This window comes from Pristiophorus japonicus (assembly GCF_044704955.1).
Source record: "Pristiophorus japonicus isolate sPriJap1 chromosome 24 unlocalized genomic scaffold, sPriJap1.hap1 SUPER_24_unloc_1, whole genome shotgun sequence".
Classification (NCBI taxonomy): Eukaryota; Metazoa; Chordata; class Chondrichthyes; family Pristiophoridae; genus Pristiophorus; species Pristiophorus japonicus.
Window position 1 is genome coordinate 2,328,787 of NW_027250648.1, and position 15,016 is coordinate 2,343,802.

General features: G+C 47.8%; 1 protein-coding gene across 1 annotated transcript; it reads left to right on the forward strand.

Moving 5' to 3' along the window:
* Positions 1–453: 453 nt before the first annotated feature.
* On the forward strand, positions 454–8,946 carry LOC139241187 (zinc finger protein 664-like). The gene is made up of 2 exons (XM_070869842.1): positions 454–571; positions 8,153–8,946. Exon 2 carries the CDS (start codon positions 8,490–8,492, stop codon positions 8,769–8,771), a length of 282 nt encoding a protein of 93 aa, XP_070725943.1. The 5' UTR covers positions 454–571; positions 8,153–8,489; the 3' UTR covers positions 8,772–8,946.
* Positions 8,947–15,016: the final 6,070 nt, after the last annotated feature.

Sequence of the window (15,016 nt, forward strand, 5' to 3'; positions counted from 1 at the left end):
GAGACGCGGGAGCGGCCTATAAAAGCCCAGCGGGAGATCGAGAGACAGCGGTAGTTGGTGAGACGCGGGAGCAGCCTATAAAAGGCCCAGCGGGAGATCGAGAGCCAGCGGCAGTTGGTGAGAGGCGGGAGCGGCCTATAAAAGGCCCAGCGGGAGATCGAGAGCCAGCGGCAGTTGGTGAGAGGCGGGAGCAGCCTATAAAAGGCCCAGCGGGAGATCGCGAGCCAGCAGCAGTTGGTGAGACGCGGGAGCGGCCTATAAAAGGCCCAGCGGGAGATCGAGAGCCAGCGGCAGTTGGTGAGAGGGGAGCGACCTATAAAAGGCCCAGCGGGAGTTCGAGAGCCAGCGGCAGTTGCTGAGACGCGGGAGCGGCCTATAAAAGGCGCAGCGGGAGATCGAGAGCAAGCGGCAGTTGGTGAGAGGGGAGCGACCTATAAAAGGCCCAGCGGGAGATCGAGAGCAAGCGGCAGTTGGTGAGATGCGGGAGCGACCTATCAAAAGGCAGCTACAGCGGGAGAGAAAGCAAAATAGAAGTAGAAAGTAATCAAAAAGTGACGTCACAGCCAATGAGGTAAGTGATTGGCTGGTGATGGGTGAGTAGCTTTTCTTTTATTTTTTATATCAGTAAGTGAACTGTAACATTGTTATTACCAATTTAAGTATATCTAAGGTTAAGGCATGGCAGGAGAGCTCGGCCATGTGATATGCTCCTCCTGTACCATGTGGGAACTCGGGGACACTTCCGGTGTCCCTGGGCGCTACGTGTGTGGGAAGTGTATCCGCCTCGAGCACTTGACGGTTCGCGTTGCGGAATTGGAGCTGAGGGTGGATTCACTCTGGAGCATCCACGATGCTGAGAATGACGTGAGTATCACGTGTAGTGAGTTGGTCTTACCGCAGGAGAAGGGTCCACAGCCAGATAGGGAATGGAAGATCAGCAGGAAGAGCAGTGCAAGAAAGATAGTGCAGGGGTCCCCTGTGGTCATCCCCCTGCAAAACAGATACACTGCTTTGAGTACTGTTGGGGAGGATGACTCATCAGGGGAGGGCAGCAGCAGCCAAGTTCATGGCAACGTAGGTGGCTCTGCTGCAAAGGAGGGCAGGAAAAAGATTGGGAGCGCGATAGTGATAGGGGATTCGATGGTGAGGGGAATAGATAGGCGTTTCTGCGGACGCAACCGAGACTCCAGGATGGTATGTTGCCTCCTTGGTGCAAGGGTCAAGGATGTCTCGGAGCAGGTGCAGGACATTCTGAAATGGGAGGGAGAACAGCCAGTTGTCGTGGTGCACATTGGTACCAGCGACATAGGTTAAAAAAAGGGATGAGGTCCTACGAAAAGAATTTAAGGAGCTAGGAGCTAAATTAAAAAGTAGGACCTCAAAAGTAGTAATCTCGGGATTGCTACCAGTGCCACGTGCTAGTCAGAGTAGGAATCGCAGGATAGCGCAGATGAATACATGGCTTGAGCAGTGGTGCAGCAGGGAGGGATTCAAATTCTTGGGGCATTGGAACCGGTTCTGGGGGAGGTGGGACCAGTACAAACCGGACGGTCTGCACCTGGGCAGGACCGGAACCAATGTCCTCGGGGGAGTGTTTGCTAGTGCTGTTGGGGAGGAGTTAAACTAATATTGCAGGGGGATGGGAACCTATGCAGGGAGACAGAGGGAGACAAAAATGAGGCAAAAGCAAAAGACAGAAAGGAGATGAGGAAAAGTGGAGGGCAGAGAAACCCAAGGCAAAGAACAAAAAGGGCCACTGTACAGCAAAATTCTCAAAGGACAGAGGGTGTTAAAAAAGCAAGCCTGAAGGCTTTGTGTCTTAATGCAAGGAGTATCCGCAATAAGGTGGATGAATTAACTGTGCAAATAGATGTTAACAAATATGGTGTGATTGGGATTACGGAGACGTGGCTCCAGGATGATCAGGGCTGGGAACTCAACATCCAGGGGTATTCAACATTCAGGAAGGATAGAATAAAAGGAAAAGGAGGTGGGGTAGCATTGCTGGTTAAAGAGGAGATTAATGCAATAGTTAGGAAAGACATTAGCTTGGATGATGTGGAATCTATATGGGTAGAGCTGCAGAACACTAAAGGGCAAAAATCGTAACTGGGAGTTGTGTACAGACCTCCAAACAGTAGTAGTGATGTTGGGGAGGGCATCAAACAGGAAATGAGGAGTGCATGCAATAAAGGTACAGCAGTTATAATGGGTGACTTTAATATGCACATAGATTGGGCCAGCCAAACTGGAAGCAATACGATGGAGGAGGATTTCCTGGAGTGCATAAGGGATGGTTTTCTACACCAATATGTCGAGGAACTAACTAGGGGGGAGGCCATCTTAGACTGGGTGTTGTGTAATGAGAGAGGATTAATTAGCAATCTCATTGTGCGAGGCCCCTTGGGGAAGAGTGACCATAATATGGTGGAATTCTGAATTAGGATGGAGAATGAAACAGTTAATTCAGAGACCATGGTCCGGAACTTAAAGAAGGGTAACTTTGAAGGTATGAGGCATGAATTGGCTAAGATAGATTGGCTAATGATACTTAAGGGGTTGACTGTGGATGGGCAATGGCAGACATTTAGAGACCGCATGGATGAATTACAACAATTGTACATTCCTGTCTGGCGTAAAAATAAAAAAGGGAAGGTGGCTCAACCGTGGCTATCTAGGGAAATCAGGGATAGTATTAAAGCCAAGGAAATGGCATACAAATTGGCCAGAAATAGCAGCGAACCTGGGGACTGGGAGAAATTTAGAACTCAGCAGAGGAGGACAAAGGGTTTGATTAGGGCAGGGAGTACGAGAAGAAGCTTGCAGGGAACATTAAGGCGGATTGCAAAAGTTTCTATAGGTATGTAAAGAGAAAAAGGTTAGTAAAGACAAACGTAGGTCCCCTGCAGTCAGAATCAGGGGAAGTCATAACGGGGAACAAAGAAATGGCAGACCAATTGAACAAGTACTTTGGTTCAGTATTCACTAAGGAGGACACAAACAACCTTCCGGATATAAAAGTGGTCAGAGGGTCTAGTAAGGAGGAGGAACTGAGGGAAATCTTTATTAGTCGGGAAATTGTGTTGGGGAAATTGATGGGATTGAAGGCCGATAAATCCCCAGGGCCTGATGGACTGCATCCCAGAGTACTTAAGGAGGTGGCCTTGGAAATAGCGGATGCATTGACAGTCATTTTCCAACATTCCATTGACTCTGGATCAGTTCCTATGGAGTGGAGGGTAGCCAATGTAACTCCACTTTTTAAAAAAGGAGGGAGAGAGAAAGCAGGGAATTATAGACCGGTCAGCCTGACCTCAGTAGTGGGTAAAATGATGGAATCAATTATTAAGGATGTCATAGCAGCGCATTTGGAAAATGGTGACATGATAGGTCCAAGTCAGCATGGATTTGTGAAAGGGAGATCATGCTTGACAAATCTTCTGGAATTTTTTGAGGATGTTTCCAATAAAGTGGACAAAGGAGTACCAGTTGATGTGGTATACTTGGACTTTCAGAAGGCTTTCGACAAGGTCCCACACAGGAGATTAATGTGCAAAGTTAAAGCACATGGGATTGGGGGTAGTGTGCTGACGTGGATTGAGAACTGGTTGTCAGACAGGAAGCAAAGAATAGGAGTAAATGGGTACTTTTCGGAATGGCAGGCAGTGACTAGTTGGGTACCGCAGGGTTCTGTGCTGGGGCCCCAGTTGTTTACATTGTACATTAATGATTTAGACGAGGGGATTAAATGTAGTATCTCCAAATTTGCGGATGACAATAAGTTGGGTGGCAGTGTGAGCTGCGAGGAGGATGCTATGAGGCTGCAGAGTGACTTGGATAGGTTAGGTGAGTGGGCAAATGCGTGGCAGATGAAGTATAATGTGGATAAATGTGAGGTTATCCACTTTGGTGGTAAAAACAGAGAGACAGACTATTATCTGAATGGTGACAGATTAGGAAAAGGGAAGGTGCAACGAGACCTGGGTGTCATGGTACATCAGTCATTGAAGGTTGGCATGCAGGTACAGCAGGCAGTTAAGAAAGCAAATGGCATGTTGGCCTTCATAGCAAGGGGATTTGAGTACAGGGGCAGGGAGATGTTGCTACAGTTGTACAGGGCCTTGGTGAGGCCACACCTGGAGCATTGTGTACAGTTTTGGTCTCCTAACTTGAGGAAGGACATTCTTGCTATTGAGGGAGTGCAGCGAAGATTCACCAGACTGATTCCCGGGATGGTGGGACTGACCTATCAAGAAAGACTGGATCAACTGGGCTTGTATTCACTGGAGTTCAGAAGAGTGAGAGGGGACCTCATAGAAACGTTTAAAATTCTGACGGGTTTGGACAGGTTGGATGCAGGAAGAATGTTCCCAATGTTGGGGAAGTCCAGAACCAGAGGTCACAGTCTAAGGATAAGGGGTAAGCCATTTAGGACCGAGATAAGGAGAAACTTCTTCACCCAGAGAGTGGTGAACCTGTGGAATTCTCTACCACAGAAAGTAGTTGAGGCCAATTCACTAAATATATTCAAAAGGGAGTTAGATGAAGTCCTTACTACTCGGGGGATCAAGAGGTATGGCGTGAAAGCAGGAAGGGGGTACTGAAGTTTCATGTTCAGCCATGAACTCATTGAATGGCGGTGCAGGCTAGAAGGGCTGAATGGCCTGCTCCTGCACCTATTTTCTATGTTTCTATGTTTCTATGAAACTTTTGCAATCCGTCTTAATGTTCCCTGCAAGCTTCTTCTCGTACTCCATTTTCCCTGCCCTAATCAAACCTTTTGTCCTCCTCTGCTGAGTTCTAAATTTCTCCCAGTCCCCGGGTTCGCTGCTATTTCTGGCCAATTTGTATGCCACTTCCTTGGCTTTAATACTATCCCTGATTTCCCTTTATAGCCACGGTTGAGCCACCTTCCCTTTTTTATTTTTACGCCAGACAGGAATGTACAATTGTTGTAGTTCATCCATGCGGTCTCTAAATGTCTGCCATTGCCCATCCACAGTCAACCCCTTAAGTATCATTCGCCAATCTATCCTAGCCAATTCACACCTCATACCTTCAAAGTTAGCCTTCTTTAAGTTCTGGACCATTCTCTCTGAATTAACTGTTTCATTCTCCATCCTAATGCAGAATTCCACCATGTTATGGTCACTCTTCCCCAAGGGGCCTCGCACAACGAGATTGCTAATTAATCCTCTCTCATTACACAACACCCAGTCTAAGATGGCCTCCCCCCTAGCTGGTTCCTCGACATATTGGTCGAGAAAACCATCCCTTATGCAGTCCAGGAAATCCTCCTCCACCGTATTGCTTCCAGTTTGGATAGCCCAATCTATGTGCATATTAAAGTCACCCATTATAACTGCTGCACCTTTATTGCATGCACCCTTAATTTCCTGTTTGATGCCCTCCCCAACATCACTACTACTGTTTGGAGGTCTGTACACAACTCCCACTAACGTTGTTTGCCCTTTGGTGTTCTGCAGCTCGACCCATATAGATTCCACATCATCCAAGCTAATGTCCTTCCTAACTGTTGCATTAATCTCCTCTTTAACCAGCAATGCTACCACACCTCCTTTTCCTTTTATTCTATCCTTCCTGAATGTTGAATACCCCTGGATGTTGAGTTCCCAGCCCTGATCATCCTGGAGCCACTCTTGCTATCTATTTTTATATTTCGTGCTAGTTTATTTTCATAGTCTATCTTCCTTAATCATTTTTTAGTCTTTCTCCAGAACCAGGGGTCACAGTCGAAGGATAAGGGGTAAGCCATTTAGGACCGAACTGAGGAGAAAATTCTTCACCTAGAGAGTGGTGAACCTGTGGAATTCTCTACCACAGAAAGTTGTTGAGGCCAATTCACCTAATATATTCAAAAAGGAGTTAGATGTAGTCCTTACTACTAGGGGGATCAAGGGGTATGGCGAGAAAGCAGTAATGGGGTACTGAAGTTGTATGTTCAGCCATGAACTCATTGAATGGCGGTGCAGGCTCGAAGAGCCGAATGGCCTACTCCTGCACCTATTTTCTATGTTTCTATGTTTGCTGGCTTTTAAAAGCTTCCCAATCTTCTGTCCTCCCACTAGTTTTTGCCACTTTGTATGCCCTTGATTGGATATCATCCTTTATTTCTTTAGTTCGCCACAGATGGCTATCTTTTCTTTTACACCCTTTCCTCCTCAGTGGAATATATTTTTCTTGAGAGTTGTGAAATATCTCCTTAAATGTACACCATTGTTCATCAACCGTCCTACATTTTAATCTATTTTCCCAGTCCACTTTAGCCAACTCTGCCCTCACACCTTTGTAGTCTCCTTTATTTAAGCTTAGTACGCTGGTTTGAGAGCCAACTTTCTCGCTCTCCATCTGAATTTGAACTTCAACCATGCTATGGTCACTCATTCCAAGGAGATCCTTTACTAGGAGATTGTTTATTAATCCTGTCTCATTACACAGGACCAGATCTAAGATAGCCAGCACTTCAGAGGAGGAGAGGGAGAGGGAGAGGAAACCAGTGATTGTTGAATTACACCCTGTCAGAGTCAGCACCATCAGCGGAGGAGAGGGGTGGGAACCAGGGAGTGTAGAACTGAACCCAGCCAGAATTGGTGGTGAAAACTGGGAGTGGAGGAGAAACAGTCTAGAAATGTGCGATAGTGCAATCAAGTAGACGCAGCATGGATTCATGAAGGGGAAATCATGTTTAACTAATTTACTGGAATTCTTTGAGGATATAACGAGCATGGAGGATCGAGGTGTACCGATGGATGTGGTGTATTTAGATTTTCAAAAGGCATTCGATAAGGTGCCACACAAAAGGTTACTGCAGAAGATAAAGGTACGCAGAGTCAGAGGAAATGTATTAGCATGGATAGAGAATTGGCTGGCTAACAGAAAGCAGAGAGTCGGGATAAATTGGTCCTTTTCGGGTTGGAAATCGGTGGTTAGTGGTGTGCCACAGGAATCGGTGCTGGGACCACAACTGTTTACAATATACATAGATGACCTGGAAGAGGGGACAGAGTGTAGTATAACAAAATTTGCAGATGATACAAAGGTTCGTGGGAAAGCGGGTTGTGCAGAGGACACAGAGAGGCTGCAAAGAGATTTAGATAGGTTAAGCGAATGGGCTAAGGTTTGGCAGATGGAATACAATGTCGGAAAGTGTGAGGTCATCCACCTTGGGAAATAAAACAGTAAAAGGGAATATTATTTGAATGGGGAGAAATTACAACATGCTGCGGTGCAGAGGGACCTGGGGGTCCTTGTGCATGAAACTCTTTTAGAGTCCTTGTGCATGAATCCCAAAAAGTTAGTTTGCAGGTGCAGCAGGTAATCAGGAAGGCGAATGGAATGTTGGCCTTCATTGCGAGAGAGATGGAGTACAAAAGCAGGGAGGTCCTGCTGCAACTGTATAGGGTATTTCTGAGGCCGCACCTGGAGTACTGCATGCAGTTTTGGTCACCTTACTTAAGGAAGGATATACTAGCTTTGGAGGGGGTACAGAGACGATTCACTGGGCTTATTCCAGAGATGAGGGGATTACCTTATGATGATAGATTGAGTAGACTGGGTCTTTACTTGTTGGAGTTCAGAAGGATGAGGGGTGATCTTATAGAAACATTTAAAATAATGAAAGGGATAGACAAGATACAGGCAGAGAGGTTGTTTCCACTGGTCGGGGAGACTAGAACTAGGGGGCACAGCCTCAAAATACGGGGGAGCCAATTTAAAACAGAGTTGAGAAGGAATTTCTTCTCCAAGAAGGTTGTGAATCTGTGGAATTCTCTGCCCAAGGAAGCAGTTGAGGCGAGCTCATTGAATGTATTCAAGTCACAGATAGATGGGTTTTAACCAATAAGGGAATTAAGGGTTATGGGGAGTGGGTGGGTAAGTGGAGCTGAGTCCACGGCGAGATCAGCCATGATCTTGTTGAATGGCGGAGCAGGCTCGAGGGGCTAGATGGCCTACTCCTGTTCCTAATTCTTATGTTTGGACTTCAGCACAGCAGGAGGGACAATGTGTGGGATAGGGATTTACAGCTTTGGAAGAACAAGAGAGGAAAGAATGTTCCATGGAAACTAGATGTGTTTATTCTGAATTTCTGTCTTGTACTGACAGTGATGAGTTTTGTTATCTCCTTTTACAGCGTATTCGAAGGGGAGATTTTCAGACAGGAAACACAAACCAAACATCGCGTCAAGATCTGATGGAGACAATCGTTTCATCAGGACCTGAATATCATCGGCCTTTGAAAGTGGAAGGAGAAATGTTTGTCTGTTCTGTCTGTGGGAAAAGATTTCAAACATCAGTGTGACTGGAAAGGCACCGAGACACACACACCCGAGTGAGAGTGTTCCAGTTCACTGCCTGTGGAAAGAGCTTTAACCAGTTACACAGCCTGAAAAAACATCGCACCATTCACAGCGGGGAGAAACTGTAAACATGTTGTGTGCGTGGGGGAGGCTTCAACTGATTGTCCAACCATGGAGAGTCACAAGGATACCCGCACCATGGAGAAACCGTGGAAATGTAGTGACTGTGGGAAGGTATTCAGATCACCGTCTGAGCTGGAAATTCATCAACGCAGTCACACTGGGGAGAAGCCGTTCACCTGCCCAGTGTGTGGGAAGGGATTCACTTGGTCATCCAACCTTGTAGTTCACCAGCAAGTTCACACTGGGAAGAGGCCGTTCACTTGTTCAGAGTGTGGCAAGCGATTCACTGGGTCATCCCACCTGCTGACACACCAGCGAGTTCACAAGTGACTGCAGGGGTTGGAATCTGCTGTTATTGCTGCTGTTAATCACATCTCCACTGAACCATGTTCATTCTGACAGTTGGGGTTTGTTTCTGCTGATGTTAATAACCCGATAACTGGGCTGGACTTTAATATTCTGGATATATTGCTGATTGTGTTCTCGGGGCTGCAGTGTCCATTTAAGAAACACTGTGTCTTATCTTTCCCTTTAATTCAGTGACTCTCAACAGAAATTTAATTTGCAATAAAATTATCAACTTTTACTTTAATCCTAAACTGATCTTTGGTACAAAACCTACAATAGTGTCAAAGTTTCCACTGAATAAAATCTCCACTTAGAAAGAACTTGCTGACAATTCTTACTGACTTGCACATTACACACAGTGGCCCCTCCATTATCCACCAGAAAGAAGGGGAATGGGAATTGGTGGGGAGTCAGTGTCCCCAAATGTTGCCCCTCCCGTCTGGTGTAGCAATCCCCTCAGCACGGGAATGGAGACAAGTCCAGACCAAAACTGTGCGCAGTACTCCAGGTCTTACCAATGCCCTGCACAATATTAGCAGGACTTCCCTACTTTTATACTCCATCCCCCTTGCAATAAAGGCCAGCATTCCATTTACCTTCCTGATTACTTGCTGTGCCTGCATGCTAACTTTTTGTGTTTCACATTCAAGAACCCCCAGATCCCTCTGTACTACAGCATTTTGTAATCATCCCATTTAAATAATAATTTGCATTTTTATTTTTCCGACCAAAGGGGATAACCAGACATTTTACAATGATATAGTCCATCTGCCAGATTTTTGCCCAGTCGCTGAGACTATCTATATCCCTTTGTAGATCCTTTGTGTCCTCCTCACAATTTGCTTTCCCACCTATCTTTGTATGGCAGGCAGTGACTAGTGGGGTACCGCAAGGTTCTTTGCTGGGGCCCCAGCTGTTTACGTTGTACATTAATGATTTAGACGAGGGGATTAAATGTAGTATCTCCAAATTTGCGGATGACACTAAGTTGGGTGGCAGTGTGAGCTGCGAGGAGGATGCTATGAGGCTGCAGAGTGACTTGGATAGGTTAGGTGAGTGGGCAAATGCATGGCAGATGAAGTATAATGTGAGGTTATCCACTTTAGTGGTAAAAACAGAGAGACAGACTATTATCTGAATGGTGACAGATTAGGAAAAGGGGAGGTGCAACGAGACCTGGGTGTCATGGTACATCAGTCATTGAAGGTTGGCATGCAGGTACAGCAGGCGGTTAAGAAAGCAAATGGCATGTTGGCCTTCATAGCGAGGGGATTTGAGTACAGGGGCAGGGAGGTGTTACTACAGTTGTACAGGGCCTTGGTGAGGCCACACCTGGAGTATTGTGTACAGTTTTGGTCTCCTAACTTGAGGAAGGACATTCTTGCTATTGAGGGAGTGCAGCGAAGGTTCACCAGACTGATTCCCGGGATGGCGGGACTAACATATCAAGAAAGACTGGATCAACTGGGCTTGCATTCACTGGAGTTCAGAAGAATGAGAGGGGGTCTCATAGAAACGTTAAAAATTCTGACGGGTTTAGACAGGTTAGATTCAGGAAGAATGTTCCCAATGTTGGGGAAGCCCAGAACCAGGGGTCACAGTCTAAGGATAAGGGGTAAGCCATTTAGGACCGAGATGAGGAGAAACTTCTTCACCCAGAGAGTGGTGAACCTGTGAAATTCTCCACCACAGAAAGTTGTTGAAGCCAATTCACTAAATATATTCAAAAAGGAGTTAGATGTAGTCCTTACTACTAGGGGGATCAAGGGGTATGGCTAGAAAGCAGGAATGGGGTACTGAAGTTGCATGTTCAGCCATGAACTCATTGAATGGCGGTGCAGGTTCGAAGGGCCAAATGTCCTACTCCTGCACCTATTTTCTATGTTTCTATGTTTCTATGTATCAGCAGCAAATTTGGCTGCATTCCACTCGGTCCCTTCATCCAAGTCATTAATATAAATTGTAAATAGTTGAGGCCCCAGCACTGATCCCTGCAGCACCCCACTAGTTACAGTTTGCCAACCTGAAAATGACCCATTTATCCCGACTCTCTGTTTTCTGTCAGTGAGCTAATCCTCTATCCATGCTGATATATTACCCCCAACCCCGTGAACTCTTAGCTTGTGAAGTAACCTTTTGTGTGGCACCATATGGAATGCTTTCTGAAAATCTAAATATATGACATCAACCAGTTCTCCTTTATACACTGTGTTCATTGCATCCTCAAACAACTCCAGCAAATTTGTCAAACATGATTTCCCTTTCATAAAACCATGCTGACTCTGCTTGACTGCAATATGATTTTCTAAATGCCCTACTACTACTTCCTTAATGATGGACTCCAGTATTTTCCCAATGACAGATGGTTGGCTAACTGGTCTATAGTTTCCTGCTCTCTGACTCCCTCGTTTCTTAATTAGGAGTGTTACATTTGTAGTTTTACAGTACGCTGGGCCCTCTCCAGAATTCAGGGAATTTTGGTAGATTACATCCAATGTATCCACTATCTCTGCAGCCACTTCTTTTAAGACCCAAGGATGCATGTCATCAGGTCCAGGGGACTTGTCCACCTTTAGTCCCATTAGTTTGCCTAGTACTTTATATCTAGCGATAGTGACTGTTTTAAGTTCCCCCCCCCCGCCCCCCCCTACCGCAATAGCTCCTTGTTCAAAGTCTCTGCCATTTCCGTGTTTCCCATTATTAATTCTCCAGTCTCATACTCTCAGGGACCAACATTTACTTTAGCTGCTTGTTTCCTTTTTATATCCCTGTCGAAGCTTTTACTGTCTGTATTTATATTTCTTGCGAATTTGCTCTCATCTGCTATCTTCTCTGTCTTTATCATTTTTTAGTCGTTCTTTGCTGGTTTCTAAAAATTTCCCAATTCTGGCCTTCCACTGTCCTTCGCAACATTGTATGCCTTTTTATTCAATTTGATACCATCCTTTACTTCCTTAGTTAGCCAGGTTCATTCTTTCTCTTAGCACTTGAATAAATCTTTGCTGAGAGTTATGAAATATCTCCTTAAATGTTTGCCACTGCATTTCTACAATCTTACCCTTTAACATATTTTCCCAGTGCACTTGGTGTCAGTGATAAGGGTTGGTTTATATCACATGGGAGGAGATTGGTGTCAGTGACTGGGGTTGGTTCAACCTTCTTTGACCTGACCAAGGCCTTTGACACTGTCAACCGTGAGGGATTATGGCGTGTACTCTACAAATTTGGCTGTCCATAGGCCCGACACGAGACTCCCAAAGCAAGCGCTCTACTTGGAGATTCGACACGGCAGAGACAAAGGGTGGGCGGGGTTTCAGGGTGTCTGTCAATCTGATTGGACCACGTGTTTGTGCCCAGGTCAGTGGCCCCTGAAAGGGAGCTTTGTTGTGCTGATTGTTGTCTGGTGACCCTGGGCCAGCCTGGGCTCACCCTATTGAGCAAGCACAGGCTCACTCTGTTGGGCCAGCACAACAGGCCCAGTTTCCAGCAGAGAAAATCAGCAGCTCATTGATTTTATTCTCACTCTGCGCGCAGCGGGTGCAGAACTGAACCCAATCTTGTAAACTGAAAATGCATCGTCACATTTACACCGTGGATAGACCGGTCACCTGCTCTGAGTGTGGGAAGGGATTCACTCAGTCATCCCACCTGCTGAGACACCAGCGAGTTCACAAGTGACTGCAGGGGTTGGAATCTGCTGTTATTGCTGCTGTTAATCACATCCTGACTGAATCGTGTTCATTCTATCAGTTGGGGTTTGTTTCTGCTGATGTTAATAACCCTATAACTGGGCTGGAGTTTAATATTTTGATATTTCAAATAACAGAGTGTATCAATATTTGATGTCTCCAAGATAAGAGACTAATTGATGTCCTGTTACCGACAGCTCCATTTTGGGCCTTTTCTCCTTTCTAACTCTGGATTACTCTCAGGGACATGTGCCAGCTTCCCCTACCTCCCAGAGTACCTCTCCTAGCCTTGGTATTGAGCAATGATGTCGGTAACACACCCGGGATCACTGAACTCAAAACCCAGTCTGTTAATCACTTTCAGATACTGGACTTAGCGTGTGTCCCACAGCATCCCTCTCACCTGCGATGTGTGAATGGAGCATCACGCCTGCAAACTTGGTTTCAATTTAAATTTGAATCCACTCAGCAAACGTATTTTTTAAAATATGTTCATGTAAACCAATCACATCAAGTAATTGGCAAAGGTTTGGAGTTACCAAGATGAATAAGTAAACACATCACTGCCCAATAAACCAGCTCTATATTCACAGGAGAAAGTCTGTTATCTAACACCTTGAATGTCAGTTGGTGAGATGAGACTGAATCACTTTCCACACACAACAGCATCCAGTCCCACTGTCCCCACATTTAGTGTTGAGTCAGGTGGGTGCACGAGTCTCACAGGCTGAACGATTGGTTGAAGGTGCACCACACACACAACATGTTCCTGTTTCTCCCCACTGTGATTGGTGTTTTTACAAAGACTGATGATAAGGTGATCCTGATCAATCCGGGTATCTGTCAAATCTTGACGCGATGTTCGGTTTGAGTTTCCAAGCTTCAGATCCTTCCCTTCTAATACCCTGCAAATAAATGGTGGTTACAAACGTTGTTACTTTAAGTACAGGATAGAAATGGTGTGTAATGGTGGGTGTGTGTATGTGTGGGGCTGTGTGAGCGGTGGGGTGTGTGTGTGGTTGTAGGGTGTGGGTGTGGGTGTGTGTGTGTAGTGGGGTGTGTGTGGGGGGGTGGTGTGTGTGGTGGAGTGTTGCATGGTGTGTATGGGGGGGGGGAATGGGGGTGTGGGAGGGTGTGTGTGTGGGGGGGAGTGTGTGCGTGTGGGGGGGAGTGTGTGTGGGGGGGAGTGTGTGTGGGGGGGGAGTGTGTGTGTGTGGAGGGGTAGTATGTGTGTGTGAGGGGGAGTGTGTGTGGGGGGGGGAGTGTGTGTGTGGGGGGGAATGTGTGTGGGGGGAGTGTGTGTGTGGGGGGGAGTGTGTGTGTGGGGGCGGAGTGTGTGTGTGGGGGGAGTGTGTGTGGGGGGAGTGTGTGTGTGGGGGGGAGTGTGTGTGTGGGGGGGAGTGTGTGTGGGGGGAGTGTGTGTGTGGGGGGAGTGTTTGTGTGGGGGGGAGTGTGTGTGTGGGGGGAATGTGTGTGGGGGGAGTGTGTGTGTGGGGGGGAATGTGTTGGGGGGAGTGTGTGTGTTGGGGGGAGTGTGTGTGGGGCGGGGAGTGTGTGTGGGGCGGGGAGTGTGTGTGGGGCGGGGAGTGTGTGTGGGGGGGAGTGTGTGTGTGGGGGGGAGTGTGTGGATGGGCGGGGAGTGTGTGTGGAGGGGGAGTGTGTGTGGGGGGGAGTGTGTGTGGGGGAGTGTGTGGGGGGGAGTATATGTGGGGGGGAGTGTGTGTGGCGGGAGTGTGTGTGTGGGGGAGTGTGTGTGTGGGGGGGGAGTGTGTTTGTGGGGGGAGTGTGTGTGGCGGGAGTGTGTGTGGTGGGAGTGTGTGTGTGTGTGTGGGGAGTGTGTGTGGGGGAGTGTGTGTGGGGGAGTGTGTTGGGGGGAGTGTGTAGTGGGGGGGGAGTGTGTTGGGGGGGGAGTGTGTGGGGGGAGTGTGTGTGGGGGGAGTGTGTGTGGGGGGGAGTGTGTGTGGTGGGGGGAGTGTGTGTGGCGGGCAGTGTGTGTGGGGGGAAGTGTGTGTGGGGGGGAGTGTGTGTGGGGGGGAGTGTGTGTGGGGGGAGTGTGTGTGGGGGGGGAGTGTGTGTGTGGGGGAGTGTGTTGGGGGGAGTGTGTGTGTGGGGGGGGGAGTGTGTGTGGGGGAGTGTGTGGGGGGGGGAGTGTGTGTGGGAGGAGTGTGTGTGGGGGGGGTGTGTGTGGGGGGGAGTGTGTGTGGGGGGGAGTGTGTGTGGGGGGGGGTGTGTGTGTGGCAGGAGTGCGTGTGGGGGGGGTGTGTGTGGGGGGGAGTGTGTGGGGGGGGAGTGTGTGTGGGGGGAGTGTGTGTGGGGGGAGTGTGTGTGGGGGGGGTGTGTGTGGGGGAAGTGTGTGGGGGGGAGAGTGTGTGTGTGGCGGGAGTGCGTGTGGGGGGAGTGTGTGTGGGGGGAGTGTGTGTGGGGGAGTGTGTGTGGGGGGAGTGTGTGTGGTGGGGGGAGTGTGTGTGTGGCGGGAGTGTGTGTGTGGGGGGAGTGTGTGTGGGGGGAATGTGTGTGTGTGGGGGGGGAGTGTGTGTG

Excerpts from the sequence above, each read along its gene's own strand:
- LOC139241187 (XM_070869842.1), top strand. The coding sequence starts at position 8,490 with ATGGAGAGTCACAAGGATACCCGCACCATGGAGAAACCGTGGAAATGT.